General features: G+C 55.0%; 1 protein-coding gene across 4 annotated transcripts in view; it reads right to left on the bottom strand.

The window, feature by feature from the left end:
- AP2A1 (adaptor related protein complex 2 subunit alpha 1) overlaps positions 1–18289 on the bottom strand; it is a 40846-nt gene that overhangs the window by 5840 nt on the left and 16717 nt on the right. For all 4 annotated transcript variants that reach the window (XM_055103346.2, XM_055103347.2, XM_063600514.1 and 1 more), the window contains exons 5-12: positions 9181–9310; positions 8151–8252; positions 5509–5617; positions 2296–2446; positions 1754–1922; positions 1485–1622; positions 1101–1283; positions 204–301 (exon numbers count right to left, since the gene is read on the bottom strand). In XM_055103346.2, the coding sequence (XP_054959321.2) occupies positions 204–301; positions 1101–1283; positions 1485–1622; positions 1754–1922; positions 2296–2446; positions 5509–5617; positions 8151–8252; positions 9181–9310 (1080 nt within the window). The remainder of the gene's footprint in view (positions 1–203; positions 302–1100; positions 1284–1484; positions 1623–1753; positions 1923–2295; positions 2447–5508; positions 5618–8150; positions 8253–9180; positions 9311–18289) is intronic.

Raw genomic sequence — 18289 nt, 5'->3', positions numbered from 1 at the left:
CCCAGGCACCAGACAGGGGCCACAGTCACACTCTGTCCACGATCCTGGGACTAAGCTCCTTTCTTACCCTGCTAGGTGGGTTGGGGTGGAGGCCGAGAGGATGGGAGCCCATCACCGCCTGCCCTGAGACCCCTGGGGATCCCCCAAGCCCTGGACCCCTCAGAAGCATGTGTGTTCTCCCCCGCAGGCTGAGGCTCCCTCACCTGGAGCGGGGGTCCCCAGCAATCAGGTTCCCAAACTCCCCAAGGATGTAGCCGCCAACCTTCACCATGTTCTCGTGACAGGCAGGGGCCTGGAGCGCCTGAGGGGGGTGGGGAAGGGCGTGGAGAGGACAACAATGAGCGCCCTCTCCGGGATCAGTGGGTGCAGCCACCTACTGACTGGTGGAACACTGAAAGCTCTGCTGCAGGTGGGGTTATAGGTGGGAAACTGAGGCACAGAAAGGTTGAGTGACGGGCCCAAGCTCACACAGGAAGTAAAACAGGGCTGTGGGCCGGAAGCAGTGGCTCATGCCTGTAATCCTGGTACTTTGGGAGGCCGAGGCAGGCAAATTGCCTGAGCTCAGGAGTTTCAAACCAGCCTGGGTAACATGGTGAAACCCCGTCTCTACTAAAAATACAAACAAATTAGCTGGGTGTGGTGGTGCGCGCCTGTAGTACCAGCTACTGGGGAGGCTGAGGCAGGAGAATGGCTTGACGCTGGGAGGCCGAGGTTGCAGTGAGCCGAGATCGCACTACGGCACTCACTCCCCACTCCAGCCTGGGCAACAGAGTGAGACTCCGTCTCCAGAAACAAACAAACAAAAAACAGGACTGTGTGGGGCCCCTTTCCTGGGGCAGAGGGAAACTACCGAGATCCAGGGGCCAGGACTGCACACTGGGTGCCCCATGCCCATGCCCTGGGGACTCCTCACATCAGGCCCATGAGACCATAGCCCTGGGTCCCCTGGGTTGGCCCAGAGAGGCAGAGGCCCCATTCTGAGGTCACGGCGGTGCAGGAGGACGGTGGCTGCGGGCTGGCAGGCGCCACGGCCCCGGCCATCCTTGCTCTGCCTCTAGGTCCTGTCGTGGGGTCATAGGGTCAGGGTCAGGGATGCTGACCTCAAAGACGGTCTTGGCGGCGTAGCCCTGGACATCATCACGGTTAGTGACGATCTGTAGCACACGGTACCACACCTCCTCACTCACGTAGTCGCCCGCAATGCGGATGAGGTTGAGGATGGTGTCCACGTACCAGCTGTAGTCCACGGCGTACTTCTCGGCCAAGATGGCCACCTTCAGGACCTGCCGCCGGGGCGTGTGAGAGAGACAGTGCCGCAGGCCACGTCGGGCTTTCACTCAACTGGATCTGGGCTCACCACTGCCCCCATCTGGAGACCCAGGAGTCCAGGCCCCAGCCCCTCCTCCCTTAGACGTAGGAATCCAGGCCCCCAGCCACCTCCTGCCTCAGACCCAAGAGTCCAGCCCGCACCCCACAGCACTCACGATCTCCTCGCGGATGGCGTAGTCTGCCGTCTCCAGGTACCGCAGCATCTCCGACACGATCTGCTTGGCATTGCTCCGGTCACACATGGCGTAGAGGAGGTCAGCCGCCCGCTGCCGCACGCTGACGTCCCGCTCCGTCTGAGGGCGGAGAGCAGAGCCCAGGTGTGTTTTAGACTCCCTGTTGGCACAGGGTTGGCCACCCAAGGGCCTCTGAGCCTCTGGTCTTTCTGGGGGGTAGCAGGCCCGGGGTGGGCTCCAAGGGCTCACACCTTGAGGGCATTGATGACGGTGTCAATGTGCGTCTTGACGGCTTCGTGGGAGAACTCGGAGCTGGCCAGCGTGCACATGCTCTCCAGGGCTAGGTAGCGCAGGTTGGTCTCCCGGTGCTGCAGGAACTGGCCCAGCTGGTTGCAGGCCCGAACCAGGAGGTTGGGCTCACTGCCAGCAGGGGCCACAAGAGAGGGATGGTAAGAGAACTGACAGGAGAAGGTGGAGGACTCGGGCCCCAGCTGACCCATCTCACAGCCCCCAAGGATCCAGGTCTTAACCTTGCCGGCCTTGCGTCGCAGTACTGCACCTCCAGTGACCCAGACAGCTGGGCCTTTGAGCCCAGAGAAAGATACCTAGCAATTCTGCCCCCAGGAAGGGCCCCAGCACCAACCTCACAGGTGACACTTCACAGCCCCATCCTCCTCCTACCCTACCTAAAAGTCAAGATTCCCTGCCCTCTGCCTAGGACTCAGGAGTCCGGGCCTCCATGCCCCTCTTTCCTGGCCCCGGGCATCAGGCCCTGATAGGCCCAGGCGGGCACCTGTCATAGTGGATGATGAGGCTGATGGTCTCGAAGAGGATGGCGTTCTTGGCGTTGGAATGCTGCACCTTCTTGGATTTGGGGGGCTCCTGGGCCTTGTTGAGCACAGTCTCCAGACATTCCACCAGCCGCCCCTTCACGGCCGCATCCTCTGGGGAAACGAAGGGGACGCCCCCGGCTGAGTGTCCTGCCCACCTGGCACACCTGCTGGGGTGGTGGCCATGCCCCAGCTCCTGTCTTCCAAAGGAGGAGCTCGGGGTGCCTCTGACCCTCGAGAATTCTGCAGCTCAGGGCCAGGGTCTCTGCTCCCTCAACCTCTTCCCAGCCCAGCAGAGATGGTGAGACAAGGAACCTCTGGAGACACACGATCTATCCTCAGACCTGGGCTCTCCTCCTGCTCTGACCCTCTCGGGCAAGAGGTGGCACCATGTGAGCCTCAGTTTCCTCATCTGCAGCTCTGAGGCTCCTTAGTTTCTCACAGAGCAAAGGAAGCTCCAGGAACCCTCCCCAGAGGTGCCCCCAAACCCAGGCCTTCCCAAGGACTGGTGTGAGTGCCGAGCAGCCCCTGACAAAAATGCACAAGCCACCCACCCAAGTGTCCATTCAGCAAGAGGACACTGCAGGCACACTCAGTGCCATCCTCCTGGCCTAGAGGCTGGGAGCTCAAAGGAGACAAGGCTCAACCAGGTGCCCCCTCACCCCCCAGAGCTCTCCACCACTGACAGATGCCAGCCAGCAGCTCACAGGAGCACCAATCACCACGTTTCCTAGAATGTGACGTGTTTTCAAGTGTATACAAGAGCTGTCAAGCGTTCCAGCAAAAAATGGTTCCGCAGATTTTTCCGCAGAATTTTCCACAGGAAAATTCACCAGATAGAGGAACAAGCTAAAATACACCACAAGGCAGCAATGAGCCCAGTCGCCACCATGGGACACACAGCAATGGCATCTCCTGGTTTCTCCATAAACAGGTGTAGGGGGGCTAGTCCAGACTATGAGAAATAACAAAGACAGAATCCAATTTAAATCCTATTTTTGGAAACAGGGCAACTATGTTGTCCAGTCTGATCTCAAACTCCTGGGCTCAAGCGATCCTTCTGCCTCAGCCTCCCAAAGTGCTGGGATGACAGTGTCAGCCACTGAGCCTGGCAGAATCCGATTGAATATGTGATCCTAGATTGTACTGTGATATATATTCTGTTTTTTAATTTTTTTTAATTTTTTTTTGAGACAGAGTCTCACTCTGTCACCCAAGCTGGAGTACAGTGGCACAATCTTGGCTCACTGCAACCTCCACCTCCCGGGTTCAAGCGATCTTCCCATCTCAGCCTCCTGAGTAGCTGGGACTACAGGCATGCACCACCACATCTGGCTAATTTTTTGTATTTTGTGTAGAGATGGGGTTTCACCATGTTGGCCAGACTGGTCTCGAATTCCTGAGCTCAAGTGATCCTTCTACCTCGGCCTCCCAGATTGCTGGGATTACAGGCGTGAGCCACTGTGCCTGGCCCAGAACAACATATTTAAAGGCAAAACATCATGATGTCTGTAATTTACTTTTAAATATTTCAGAAGAAAATAAACAAGAGCATGCATACATGGCAAACTGTGAAGTCCAAGTAATGAAATCTCTGTACTTATCTGGATGCTGGGAAACTTTTCATAATGCATATGACAAAAAAATGACTTGCAAACAAATTGGCAATAGCCCACCACCATTTGCTGAAAAGGAGGTGACACAGGGTTGGTGTGTCCTCAGGCCCAGCCTCAGGACAAGGCTGTGTCTCCAGTTCCTACACCACCGAGGGTTGGAGTGGGTGAGGTGCCTGCAATGGGTGTACCCCAGAATTACCAGCTGGGCCTTCTGGGGTGGTCATGGGCTTAGAGCATGACTTAAGCCCTTCTTGACAGGACGAAAAAGAGGCCCAGAGAAGGAAGACATGTCCCCAGGGCCACACAACAGAATTCATCACTGGCTTCACACACGATGGGCCTCTGGTGTCACCTCCATATCGTATACTCAGAGTGTGTACACACACACCATGTGCAGAGGGACATGCATGGACACACGTAGATGCTGGCAAGCATTGAGACATGCACACACAGGCATGCACACAGGTATCTACACTCATGTACACATCCACTTGCATGCACAGGTACACATGTAGATGCACACACTGATACATACACATGTACACACATAGAGGGACACAGAGATACCATGAACACTGCCACATATAGACACAGACATGCATACATACAGATGCACACACAATGACACATCCACACACAGGGGATGCACGCAGACATGCATGCACACGGGCAGGTATCGACACACACAGGCGAACGCATGCACGCATGCAGGCATGCAAACAGACAGGCATGCACACCCAGAGATTTGGTGGTGTACATCAGCCCTGGCCCCTGGCAGGTGCTGGACATGCTGGCTGAACGGAGGGAACTGGTGCATTAGCACCTACTGTGTGCCAAGCCCCTCAGCACAGGGTCTGAAGAAACTGCTCCATGAGGTCAGTCAGCCAAGGCGACAGAAGCTCGGGGGAGCTCAGTGGCAGAGGGAGGGGTTTAGAGCAGAGAGTCTGGGGGCCAACTGCCACTTACTGCCTAGAATGGTGATGTCTCACCTCCAAGCCTCAGTTTCCCTGTGTGCATATCACACTGGCTGTTCCTCCTTGCCAGCTCTGTTCGGCAGGTGCAGGTGCCCCCGCACAGTGCCTGGCTCACTACAGGAGTTTCATACACACTGGCTATTGTGACTGTGAGCAGTAGGGGAAGGTTCCCACCAGATGTGAAAACCCCTGACAGGGCTATGGTAATTCAGGTAGCACGGCCTGGAATCACCCACTGACTGGGTGAGTGACGCTGGGCCAGGAGCTCCCTCTCCAAGCCTCAGATTCCTCATCTATAAAACAGGCACAGTTAACAGTCCCTCGCAACAGGGCTGGAGTGAGAGCCCGGGTAGCAGGGACCTCAGCTATGAGGCTGATCCACAATGCTGCACAGGGTAGGCGCTGGGCCTCGGGCTGCCTGCTTGCCTCCCCGAGTGCAGCCACGTAAGGGGACAGAGGAACCGCCCCAGCTTCAGAGAAATCCTGACCCAGACCCTCCAGTCCCACCTGGTGCGCTGTGGAGCAGGAGGCCCCCAGATGCCAGCAGCAGGCCACCCCGGGTTGGGGAGTGCACGGTGTTCATTACCTGGAGGCGGGTAGCACTGCAGCAGCCGCAGGAGCTTAACCGAGAGCCAGGGTGCTGGGACGAAGTAGTAGGTGTAGTCCTGGAGGTCGGTGGAGGCAGAGGAGACGATCTGGCGGGGAAGAGCAAGAAATAAGTTGGGGGCTGGGGTGGGAGGGGCACGTGGGTCCACATGCCAGGGTGGAGCAAATGGTGCCTTCCAAGGGCAGTGCTGTCAGTGTTAATGGTTTTGTTAGTGGGTTTTTTTGTAGAGACAGGGTCTCACTATGTTGCCCAGGCTGGTCTCGAACTCATGGCCTCAAGCAATTCTCCCACCTCAGTCCCGCAATGTCCTGGGGTTACAAGCATGAGCCACCATGCCCGGCCAATGCAATGGTTTTATGAAGCAGGAATCTGAGGCTCTGGGAAGGAAGCGAGGAAGCGTCAGGCACACTGAATGGGGGCAAAACTAGGACTAAGCCCAGCTGGTTGACCTTTCCAAGTAATGCTGGTGTGTGATGGGCAGGAAAGGTCTCTGCTGGTTCCCTTCTGTGTGACAGTTTCCCAGGGCCCCCTCCTCACTCGGCTCTGAGCCTCCCATGCCCCAGGCTTCCTCCGTCAGAGCACACAGCGCACCGGCTCCCGGAGGCTGTTTCCTGTAGTCCCCCTACAAGGCTTGAAGCCACTCAGGGGCAGGGATTGGGTCTGATCCTTTTTTGGGTCCCTAGGCCTAATACAAGGTCAGATAGGAAGAGGTTCGGGGAAGAGGCAGAGAATTAGTGAAAGATTGAAAGATCATGGCCAGGTGCAGTGGCTCACGCCTGTAATCCCAGCACTTTGGGAGGCCAAGGTGGGTGGATCACCTGAGAACAGGAGTTCAAGACAAGCCTGACCAACATGGCGAAACCCCATCTCTACTAAAAATACAAAAATTAGCTGGGCGTGGTGGCACATGCCTGTGATCCATGCTACTTGGCAGGCTGAGGCAGGAGAATTGCTTGAACCCAGGAGGCAGAGGTTGCAGTGAGCCAAGATCACGCCATTGCACTCCAGCCTGGGCAATAAGAGCGAAACTCCATCTCAAAAAAAAGGAAAGATCATGTGACTTTTTTTCCTCATTGCAAACTCCTATTCAACCTTGAAAAGCCCTTCTCCAGGAAGCTCTGTCCCACCTCCGTGCTGGTCTGTGTTCCTACCTCACTGTCATCCTGGCACACCGCAGTACTCAGATGTGTGATGAATGAATGAAACAATGACTGAGGCTGAGTGCAGTGGCTCACACCTGTAATCCCAGCACTTTTGGAGGCTGAGGCGGGAGGATCACTTGAAGCCAGGAGTTTGAGACCAGTGTGGGCGACAAAGCAAGACCGATCTCTACAAAAAATACAAAAATTAGCCAGGCACCTGCAGTCCCAGCTACTCGGGAGGCTGAGGCGAGAGATCGCTTGAGCCTAGGAGCCGGAGGCTGCAGTGAACCATGGCTGCACTACTGCACTCCAGCCTGGGCGACAGCAAGACCCTGTCTCAAAAAAAAAAAAAACCTGAGAAAGAAACAATGAGTGGGCCAGGCGCAGTGGCTCACGCCTGTAATCCCAGCACTTTAGGAGGCCGAGGTGGGCGGATCACGAGGTCAGGAGATCGAGATCATCCTGGCTAACACGGTGAAACCCTGTCTCTACTAAAAATACAAAAAATTAGCCGGGCATAGTGGCAGGCGCCTGTAGTCCCAGCTACTCGGGAGGCTGAGGCTGGAGAATGGCGTGAACCTGGGAGCTTGCAGTGAGCCGAGATTGCGCCACTGCACTCCAGCCTGGGGACAGAACGAGACTCCGTCTCAAAAAAAAAAAAAAAAAAAAAAAAAAGAAACAATGAGTGGATGCACGAGCTGGTGTGTTCTTCTCTTTGCCTGCGAATCCAGGCCTCTTCCTGACTGCCCAGGAGATGCGCATGTGTGTTCTAAGTCTCAATTCCGGGATCGCCGCCCCCAGGAAGCCTTCGTGGACTCACAGGCTGGGTTAAGTGCCTCCTATGGGTGACCTATCCTACCTCCATTATAGCACAAGTCACCCCTTTTCTGACAATCTGTGACTGAGTCACCTCCCTGCCAGCAGGACAGGGAGCTCCTTAAGAGCAGAGCTTGGTTCTGACTCATCTGTGTCCCTGGTGTCACCCGACATGGAGCCTGGCATGCACAAGGCCTCAGGGGATGTTCCTGGGCAGGACAGGAGCAAAGGTGGGAGAGGGACGCCAGGCAGGAGTGAGAGGCTGCACAGGAAAGAGAGAGGCGGGAGGCAAAGCCAGAAGAGGGAAGGTGGGAGACAGAGAGAAGTGGGAGAGGGAGGAGGTCATGAGGGCGGCTGGCTCCCGGGGTGCTCGGCCCGCGAGGCCCTGTTCTGAGCACTCTATCCACAGCGCTCTGTGCCTCCAGGTGGGCACCGGTATTATCCCCACTGAACACAGGGGGCAGCTGAGGCCAGGGAGGTGAAGCCACTTGTCTGGGGCCACCCAGCCAGGAAGAGGCCGAGCCAGGATGAATCCAGCTCAGAGCCTGAGTTTGTAAACCTTGGGCTGGGCTGCCTCTCAGGGAGAGTGGGGGCCTGAGGGGTGTCAGAGGGCATAGGGATGCCAGGGCCACCTCCAGCAGCCAATATCTAGGCCACACCCACCCGGCTCAGGCGCGACACAGCCAGAGAGACGCACGTCTTGAAGTCATCTGGGTTCTTCTTGCAGAGACAGGTGATGAGGCTGACGGCGGCTGTGACCACACCCTGCAGGGGCAGAGGAGAGACAAGTCAGGCCCCTGGGGGAGGCGGTACCTGAGAGCAGAGGCTCAGGAGCGGGACAGGGTCGGGATGTGTGTGCAGTTGGGAGGATGGGGTTTAGGGGTGTGCACATGTGTCACTGTGCGTGCTTTAGGGGTGGGGTGAGGAGGCCACGGGGCCTCAGGCGCCATGGCCAGCACTGACCTGGGTGTGTGGGGTGTCCCTGGCAGGAACCCAGGCAGCTGGGTAAGGAGCAGTGAAGGGGCGAGACTCTAGAGGGTTGGGACTGTGGGGGTGGGACAAGGTCAAGGTTTCTGCGCTGGTGCGCAGGTGATGGGCGCTGTTGGGGGAATCTCCAGGTATTAGAAACAGAGTGGGATTTTCTAAGGGACTGGGTGGTTGGTGAGGGGTGTGGGGGTCACTGGACAGGATCCCTGGCCAGCCAGGGGAGTGTCAGAGATGGGGATGGGAGGGTTTCTGGACACTTGGGCAGGTAATGAGTACCGGGGACACTGGATCATGGTTTCTGGTGTCTGGTGAACGTCAGGGCCGAGGGGGAAGCTCCAGGAATCCAGGGGGATCAGGGCTGAGGTGGGAGCCCCGGGCATCCAGGGGGCGTGAGGGCTGAGGTGGGAGCCCTGGGTATCCGGGGGCGTGAGGGCTGAGGTGGGAGCCCTGGGCATCCAGGGGGTGTGAGGGCTGAGGTGGGAGCCCTGGGTATCCGGGGCCGTGAGGGCTGAGGTGGGAGCCCTGGGTATCCGGGGGCGTGAGGGCTGAGGTGGGAGCCCCGGGCATCCAGGGGGTGTGTGGGCTGAGGTGGGAGCCCTGGGTATCCGGGGGCGTGAGGGCTGAGGTGGGAGCCCCGGGCATCCAGGGGGGTCAGGGCTGAGGTGGGAGCCCTGGGTATCCGGGGGTGTGAGGGCTGGGGGCTCACCATGTGCTGGTCATTGAGCAGGTGTACCACACGCGCCGTCCACTCGCCCATGGGCACTAGGTCAGGCGAGGCCTTGTACAGTCGAAGGAGGCACAGGGCCGCACTCTGCTTGACACTGTCCATGCTGTCCCTGTGGGGACACCATGCAGGGCAGGGGAAGCAGAGTCAGTGACCCCAGCCCTGCACACCTCCCCTCCTCTCCTGTTCCTCCCAGGAAGGGTGTGCGAGGCCAGCGAGAGGGACAGACAGCCAGGCGGCCGCAGGATCCAGTCTGGCGCTGACCTCATGGCCCACCAGGACTCAGTGTCTTCATCTGCAAAATGATTGCATCTCAGTAACCTCATGGGGTCCCTGACAGGGCTCAGGAACATGTCAAGCCTGGCTCTGCACCTTCATTCATTCACCAAGCACCTACTGGGTGCCCATGGGGTACCAGGCACTGCTGTGGACTCCATGGATAGAGTGGTGAATAAAGTGGTCCAAACACTTGTCCTCACAGGGCTTACATTTCAGACAGCACCACGAAAACACATACATCAAATACTGTCAGGGCTGGGCATGGTGGCTCACGCTTGTAATCCCAGCACTTTGGGAGGTCGAGGTGGGAGGATCACTTGAGGCCATGAATTCAAGACCAGCCTGGGCAACAGTGAGACCCAGTCTCTTCAAAAATACAAAAATTAGCTGGGTGTGGTGGCGCAGGCTTGTAATCCCAGCTACTCGGGAGGGTGAGGTGGGAGGATTGCTCGAGCCTGGGAGGTCGAGGCGGCAGTGCGCCATGACTGTGTCACTGCACTCCCTCTAGCTTGGGCAACAGAGTTAGAGCTGTCTCTGAATAAATAAAAAAATTTAAAAATAAACAAAACAGAGTAACTTAATGAGGAAAGACTGAAAATCCTCTGCAACAGAACGTCCCAGGCAGAGGGAACAGCCTGTGCCAAGGCCATCAGGAAGGCGGAGCCCGTGCGTAGGAGGAGCAGCGAGGAGGCCTGCAGGCTGCGGCCTGAGCCATGGGGCAGGAGGGCTGCAGATAGGACAGGGAGGGAACAGAGAGCCAGACCCTGCAGGGCCTTGTTGGCTGAAGTGAGGACTTGGCTTTTTACCGATTGGGAGATGAAAGCCGCTGTGGGTGGTGAGCAGAGAATCAGCGTGATGTTAACACGACAGCAGGAACAGCTGCCCCCGGACCCCTTCGGCCTGTCCAGCACTCCCACAGGTCTCTGGGTGGATTCACACGTTTATCTTCTCTCCACAACAAACTGAGAAAATGGGTGTATTTTTGATCTGGCTTAGGTTTTTAAAGGGTCCCTCTGCCTGTTGTGAGGGAACAGACTTTGCAAGGCCCTTTTGAATCCAAGGGAATATATTCACAGGTTCTGGGGGTTAGGGTGGCTCACGCCTGTAATCCCAGCACTTTAGGAGGCTGAGGCGGGAGAATCACTTGAGCCCCAGCCTGGGCAACATGGTGAGACCCCCATCTCTACTAGAAATACGAGAATTAGCCAAGCGTGGTGGCGCATGCCTGTAGACCCAGCTACTTGGCAGGCTGAGGTGGGAGGATCGCTTTAGCCTGGGAGGTGAAGGCTGCAGCCTGGGTGGCAGAGCAAGACCCTGTCTCCAAACAAAAAAAAAGGGTGGGGGTACTTTGCAGATATGATAAAGTTAAGGATCATGAGATGGAGAGAGGATCCTGGGTGATCCAGGTGGACTCAATGTCATCACAGGGTCCTTATAAGGGAAAGATACAGTTCAGAGTCAGAGATGATGTGAGGATGGAACAGAGGTCAGGCAGGAGAGAAGATGCCACACTGCTGCCTTTGGGGATGGGGGAAGGGGCCACGAGCCAAGGAAAGCAGGTGGCCTCTAGGAGCTGGAGAAAGCAAGGACACGGCCTCTCCTCTAGGGCCCCCGGAAGGGACGAGCCCTGCCCACGCCTTGATTTTAGCCCCGTGAGATGGATGTTGGACTTCCGACATCCAGAACCGGTGTTTGACACCGCTGTGCTGGTGGTAATTCATCACAGCAGTCACAGGAAACCAGGGTCAGCACTTGCCTGGCACAGAACCTGGCAGCCAGCGGGCAGCCCATCTCAGAGGGCTGACTCCAGGCCCCAACCATAACCCAGCTCCTAGCACAGCAAAAAGCATGGAGCATGATGTTGTTCTAGAAGAGGCTCCCAGGGGAGCACCTTCTGGGGTCAGACACGCCTGCCTGAGGTTGTGACTGTGGGGCACAGCTGGGGGTAAGCCACTGACCCTCTCTGATGGGCTGTTTCCCCTTCAGGAAAATGAGGAGCCTTGTCGGCTTTGGGGACAAAGAAATAAGATGGTGGGCCAGGCATGGTGGCTTACACCTGTAATCCCAACACTTTGGGAGGCTGAGGCAGGCGGATCACTTGAGGCCAGGTGTTTGAGACCGGCCTGGCCAGGCCAACGTGGTAAAACCCTGTCTCTACAAAAAAAAAAAAAAAAGGCCAGGCGCAGTGGCTCACACCTATAATCCCAGCACTTTGGGATGCTGAGGCAGGTGGATCACCTGAGGTCAGGAGTTTGAGACCAGCCTGGCCAACATGGTGAAACCCCATCTCTACTAAAAATACAAAAATTAGCTGGGCATGGTGGCACGTGCCTGAAATCCTAGCTACTCGGGAGGCTGGGGCAGGAGAATCGCTTGAACCTGGGAGGCAGAGGTTGCAGTGAGCTGAGACTCACCATTGCACTTCAACCTGGGAGACAGAGTGAGACTGCGTCTCAAAAAAAAACAGAAATGAGACTGTGTGGCGCATGGCCATAGCCTTGAGTAAGAGGAGGTGCTGGGAGCTGTCAAGACTGGCCCAGCCGTGGCCTATCAGTAAAGGGTTTCCCAGAAAGCACCCAACAGACAGCAAAGGACACAGGGGAGAAGTCCTCAGAGGGGAGACCTGCACGAGTCAAAGGCCTGTGGCAGCATGTCTCACTGGACCCAGCAGGTGGCTCCTGCCGTCATCCAGGCAGATACTCGCCCGACTGACGCCTGTCGCTACGGCCTCCTAAAGTGCTGGGAACCCTCGTGTGCTGCAGCTGGAGGCGGACACAGGGACAGGCCCTCTGGAGAGGCTCTGGGCTTCCTCTGTCTAGAAAGGCCACTGCTGTGTGTAAAGCAGACCAAGACCAGCAGTGCTGCCCCCAGACGCTCACCCTACAGAAACTTTCACTGCCCAGTGGTCATCAAGTTAGAACCAGAAACCAGCAAGAAGCCTGGCCACAGACGATGCTCCATTTGTGACGGCACTTTCCCACCTCCGTCACGGCGCGCATCTCCCGAGCCCTGACTCCAGGCCACTTTCCCATCTCCGTCACGGCGCGCATCTCCCGAGCCCTGACTCCGGGTCACTTGCCCCCCGCCGTCACGGCGCGCATCTCCCGAGCCACAACGTATCTCCCGAGCCCTGACTCTGGGCCACTTTCCCATCTCCATCACGGCGCGCATCTCCCGAGCCACAACGTATCTCCCGAGCCCTGACTCTGGGCCACTTTCCCATCTCCATCACGGCGCGCATCTCCCGAGCCCTGACTCTGGGCCACCTTCCCATCTCTGTCATGGCACTCATCTCCCGAGCCCTGACTCTGGGCCACTTTCCCATCGCTGCCACGGCGCACATCTCCTGAGCCACAGCGCATCTCCCGAGCCCTGACTCTGGGCCACTTTCCCATCGCTGCCACGGCACACATCTCCTGAGCCACAGCGCATCTCCCGAGCCCTGACTCTGGGCCACTTTCCCATCGCTGCCACGGCACACATCTCCTGAGCCACAGCGCATCTCCCGAGTCCTGACTCTGGGCCACTTTCCCATCGCTGCCACGGCACACATCTCCTGAGCCACAGCGCATCTCCCGAGTCCTGACTCTGGGCCAAACTCTGCTCTAAGTGTTCCCGCACAGCTCGCTCGCTCCCCACCACAGCCCTCTAAGGACGCGGATTCTATCATCTCCATTTACAGATAAGGATACCACACAAAGGAAGAAGAGCTATTTATCAACTTGGTTAAGTGGAATAAGGGCTATGGTGCTACTTAGGAAAATGTTAAACTACACAATATCAAGCTGCATATTCAAGTATAAAAAATAAAACCACAAGTCAGGCGCGGTGGCTCACGCCTGTAATCTCAGCACTTTGGGAAGCTGAGGCCACGGAGGATCACTTGAGCTCAGGAGTTCAAGACTAGCCTGGGTAATATCGTGAGACCCTGTCTCTATAAAAAATTCAAATATTAGCCAGGCGTGGTGGCTTGTGCCTGTAGTCCCGGCTGCTGGAGTGGCTGACGTGGGAGGATCACCTGAGCCTGGGAGGTCAGGGCTGCAGTGAGCTATGATCATGCCACTGCACTCCAGCCTGGGCAGCAGAGTGAGACTCTATCTCGAGCAAATCACGGATATGCACCACAATGTGGATGAACCTGAAAAACATCTTGTTGAGTGGAAGAAGCCAGACACAGAAGGCCACCTACTGTGCGGTTCCATTTCTATGAAATGTCCACATTAGGCAAATCCGTGACAGAAAGCAGATTGGTGGCAGCCAGGGGCTGAGGGGAAGAGGGAATGGGGAGGGACTGCTAATGGGTACAGAGTCTTTTTTTGGAGCAATGAGTGTTCTGCAATTAGGTGGTAGTGGTTGTTGCACAGCATCATCAATATACTGGAAACCACTGAACTGAACACCTTCAAATGGTTAAAATGACCGGGTGCAGAGGCTCACGCCTGTAATCCTAGCACTTTGGGAGGCTGAGGCAGACGGATCAATAGAGGTCAAGAGTTTGAGACCAGTCTGGCCAACATGGCAAACCTCGTCTCTACTAAAAAAAAAAAAATAGCCAGGTGTGGTGGCACACACCTGTAATCCCAGCTACTCAGGAGGCTGAGACAAGAGAATTGCTTGAACTTGGGAGGCAGAGGTTGCAGTGAGCCAAGATTGCACCACTGCACTCCAGCCTGGGCGACAGAGAGAGACTGCCTCAAAAAAAAAAAAAAGCCTAGATGGGAGTGGTGGCTCACACCTGTAATCCCAACACTTTGGGAGGCTGAGGCAGGAGGATTGCTTGAGCTCTGGAGTTCAAGACCAGCCTGGAGCCTGGGCAACATAGCAAAACCCCATCTCTACAAAAAAAAAAAAAAATACAAAAATTAGCCAGGCATGGTGGTGCACACCTATAATCACAGCTACTCAGGGGGCTGAGGTGGGAAGATCGCTTGAGCCCAGGAGTCGGAGGTTGCAGTGAGCCAAGACTGTGCCACTGCACTCCAGCCTGGGCAACAGGGTAAGACCCTGTCTCCAAAAAATAAAAAGTTAAATAAAAGTCTACCTACAAAATAAAGTTCCTTCGTGCCCCAGTCACTGTTGAGGCCAAGTTTCCAGTGTGGAGGGGGCAGCCTAGAGCCAGACAGCCCCACCCTGGCCCCTTGACCCTGGCAGAGCACCACCCCTCGGCATCCACTCCAGGGACAATGTCATCTGCACCCACACATGTTGGCCACGCTGGCCTCCCTCTCAGTCCTCAAAGTGCCCAGTTCTTCCCTCTTCAGGGTGGCTTGTAACCTCTGTCTCCCCCAAGCTGATGCTGACTGCCTGTCCTTGTCCTAAAGAAACTGCTGGCAGCATTTGCGACTGGCCACTCCCTCCTCCATCAAAGTTCTCAGCATTCTGAGTCATGGCCTGATCCTGATTTTCCTCCCACACCCCTGATCATGACTCCCATCCCCCCTGCCAGAGCGTAACACGCTGGGCTGCACCAGGGCCACTCAAGGGCCCAGCTTTTGGGAATTCCCAGTTAACACCTGCCCTCAAGGGCTTCACCCGGCCCAAGCTTAACTGCCATCAATCCCCATGCTGTCAGATACAACAGCCCCCAGAGCACTGGAACTGCAGCGAGTGCAAACTGAGAGACGCCCGCAACACCGCATTCCAAAGACTTAGCACCAAACACAGATGTCAAATAAAATAGCTCGTGAATAATTTTTATGCTGATTCAGTGTCAAAGTGATAATATTTTGTGTGGATCAGGTTAAACTGAAATATTAAATACTAGAAAACAGAAAAACACCTATGTGGCTTGCATTTTTTTTTTTTAGACAGGGTGTCACTGTCACCTAGGCATGATCACAGCTCACTGCAGCCTGGGCCTCTTCACTGCATCCTGGGCCTCTTGAGCTCAAGCAATCCTCCCATCTCAGTCACTCGAGTAGCTGGGATTACAGGCACACGTTTGTATTTTGCTTTTTGTTTGTTTGTTTTTTGTTGAGATGGAGTCTCACTCTGTCACTCGGGCTGGAGTGCAGTGGTGCAATCTCGGCTCACTGCAACCTCTGCCCCCCGGGTTTATGCGATTCTCCTGCCTCAGCCTCCTGAGTAGCTGGGACTACAGGTGTGCACCACTGCACCCCACTAATGTTTTTTTTTTTTTTTGAGATGGAGTCTCACTCTGTCACCCAGGCTGGAGTGCAGTGGCACAATCTCCACTCACTGCAACCTCCACCTCCTGGGTTCAAGCAATTCTCCTGCCTAAGCCTCCCAAGTAGCTGGGATTACAGGTGCCCGCCACCATACCTGACTAATTTTTGTATTTTTAGTAGAGACGGGGCTTCACCACGTTGGCCAAGCTGTTCTCGAACTCCTGACCTCAAGTGATCTGCCCACCTTGGCCTCCCAAGGTGCTGGGATTACAGGTGTGAGCTGCCGTGCCTGGCCTGTATTTTGCATTATATTTTTATTGGACGGTGCCGATCTCTCTCAGATCTCTCTCCCTCCCGCCCTGACTCCCTGCAATCCAACTTCCTCCCCAGAGTCCTACTCAGATGTCTAATACACATCTCAAATTCAGCATGACCAAACCACACTCAGGTTCTGCCCTCTCTGACCCATTTTCCTATGGCCTTTGTCACATTGCTGAAAGGTCTGCCATCATTCACTCACCTGTTCAATGCCCCCACCTCATCCTAGCACAGCACATATAATCCATCGACTCTACTCCCGAAACATGCCCTTCTCATAACCACATGACCGCCACAGCCCTGGTCCAAGCCACCGCGAGCTCTGACCTGGACCTGGTGACAGATGCCTGGCTGGTCTTGCTGCCCCACAGTCACCCCCTACAGTCTGTACTTCTGCTTATGATTTCCTGGCCTATTTGAATCTGGGAATCAGCCTCTTTCATCCATTCTGGAATATTTTCAACCATTATCTCTCTTCGAACACTGCCTATGTCACGATCTCTCCCTACAACTCTAAATGGCAATTCTGTTAGACGTTCTCTGTCTTCCATGAGTCTTTGTCTCTTTCCTAAAATCCCCATCGCTTTGTCTTCTTTGGGCTGCATTTTGATGTCTTTCTTCAGTTCTACTGCCAGGCCACTAATTCTGGCTTTGGCTGTGCCTACTCTGCTAACTAAATTCAGACACCTAATTTTTAATGTTTTAAACATTTATTTGTTTTTTGGTTTTTTTTGTTTGTTTGTTTAGACAGGGTCTTACTCTGTCACCCAGGTTAGAGTGCAGTGATGAGATCACAGCTCACTGCAGCCTCATCCTCCCAGGCTCAAGCAATCCTCCTGCCTCAGCCTCCTGGATGGACTACCCAGGCACACAGCACCCCACCCGGCTAATATTTTAGTTTTTGTGGCAATAGGGTCTCACTATGTTGCTGATCTTGAACTTCCTGCCTCAAGTGATCCTCCCACCTCAGCCTCCCAAAGTGCCTGGATTATAGGTGTAAGCCACTACTGTGCCTGGCAATTTTTGACTATTTCAATTATATTTTCAAATCTGCTTAAACTTTACTCATATTTTAAAATGCTTCTCTTATTTATTGAAACATATGAAATATACTTCTTTTACATTCTGTATAATTCCAATTCCAAAGTTATTTTCTGTTTTCTTTTTCTTTTTTTTTTTTGAGACAGAGTCTTGCTCTGTCACCCAGGCTAGAGTGCAGTGGCACGATCTCGGCTCACTGCAACCTCTGCCTCCCGGGTTCAAGTGATTCTCCTGTCCTGCCTCAGCCTCCAGAGGAGCTGGGATTACAGGCATGTGCCACCACACCTGGCTAATTTTTGTATTTTTAGTAGACATGGTTTCGCCATGTTGGCCAGGCTGGTCTCGAACTCCTGACCTCAGGTGATCTGCCTGCCTCAGCCTCCCAAAGTGCTGGGATTACAGGCGTGAGCACCACGCCCGGCCTTCTGTTTTATTTCTGCTGGTTCTCCCTCATGGTGTCTTGTGTCATGTGTTTAGAGATTTTTGGCTGTGAGCTACTCATATCACTTGGAGCTTTATCTGTGGATATCACTGAAGCTTGTGGTGAAAATGGGCTTCCTCAGAAAAGACTCGTGTTTGCTTCTGTGAAGCACTAGGGAACCTCCAGTTTCCATCACTTTAAACTAAAGGTTGACTTAGGGGCTTTTGGACTACCCAGATAGGGTAAAGTCAGGCTGAAAACCAGTCTGAGGGCTGCTCCGTGCCAACGTTTCAGACAGGTAATTTTCTTCATAGTCCCCAAGGGGGTTTATTTCTAGGTCACTCTCACTTTGAAGTACAGCCTTCGAGAACTTCTCGGACAAGCTTTGTCTTCTGTTCCCAGAGGCTGCAGGGCCCCAAAACCGATACTCGGGTTCACCCAGTTCAGCAAATGCCTTCTAAGCAAATGCTGGCTCCAGCACGCGGCTCATCTGCTTGGGTGCCCGGCTTCTCTTAGCTTGTGGCCTGTGTGCTCCTCATTTTCTGGCTACCTCATGAATCCATTAAATAATATTGTCTTTCCTCTTTTATCCAATATTGACAGTTAGGTTTCAGGGAGAACATGAGTCGGGTATCTAGCTGACCACACTGCCAGAAATAGAAGTCTCACCTGTGTGCACACCAAGCTGGAGTACACTGGCGCAACCACAACTCATTGCAGCCTCGGCCTCCCCAGCTCAGGAGATCCTCCCACCTCAGCTTCCCGAGTAGCTGGGACTATAGGTGCACGCCACCATGCCCTGGCAATTTTTGGTATTTTTAGTAGAGATTGGGATTTTGCCATGTTGCCCAGGCTGGTCTCGAACTCCTAGACTCAAGCAATCTACCTGCCTCAGCCTCCCCAA

The sequence above is a fragment of the Pan paniscus genome, chromosome 20 (genome assembly GCF_029289425.2).
Source record: "Pan paniscus chromosome 20, NHGRI_mPanPan1-v2.0_pri, whole genome shotgun sequence".
Lineage (NCBI taxonomy): Eukaryota > Metazoa > Chordata > Mammalia > Primates > Hominidae > Pan > Pan paniscus.
This window is presented reverse-complemented; position numbering and strand designations above follow the sequence as displayed.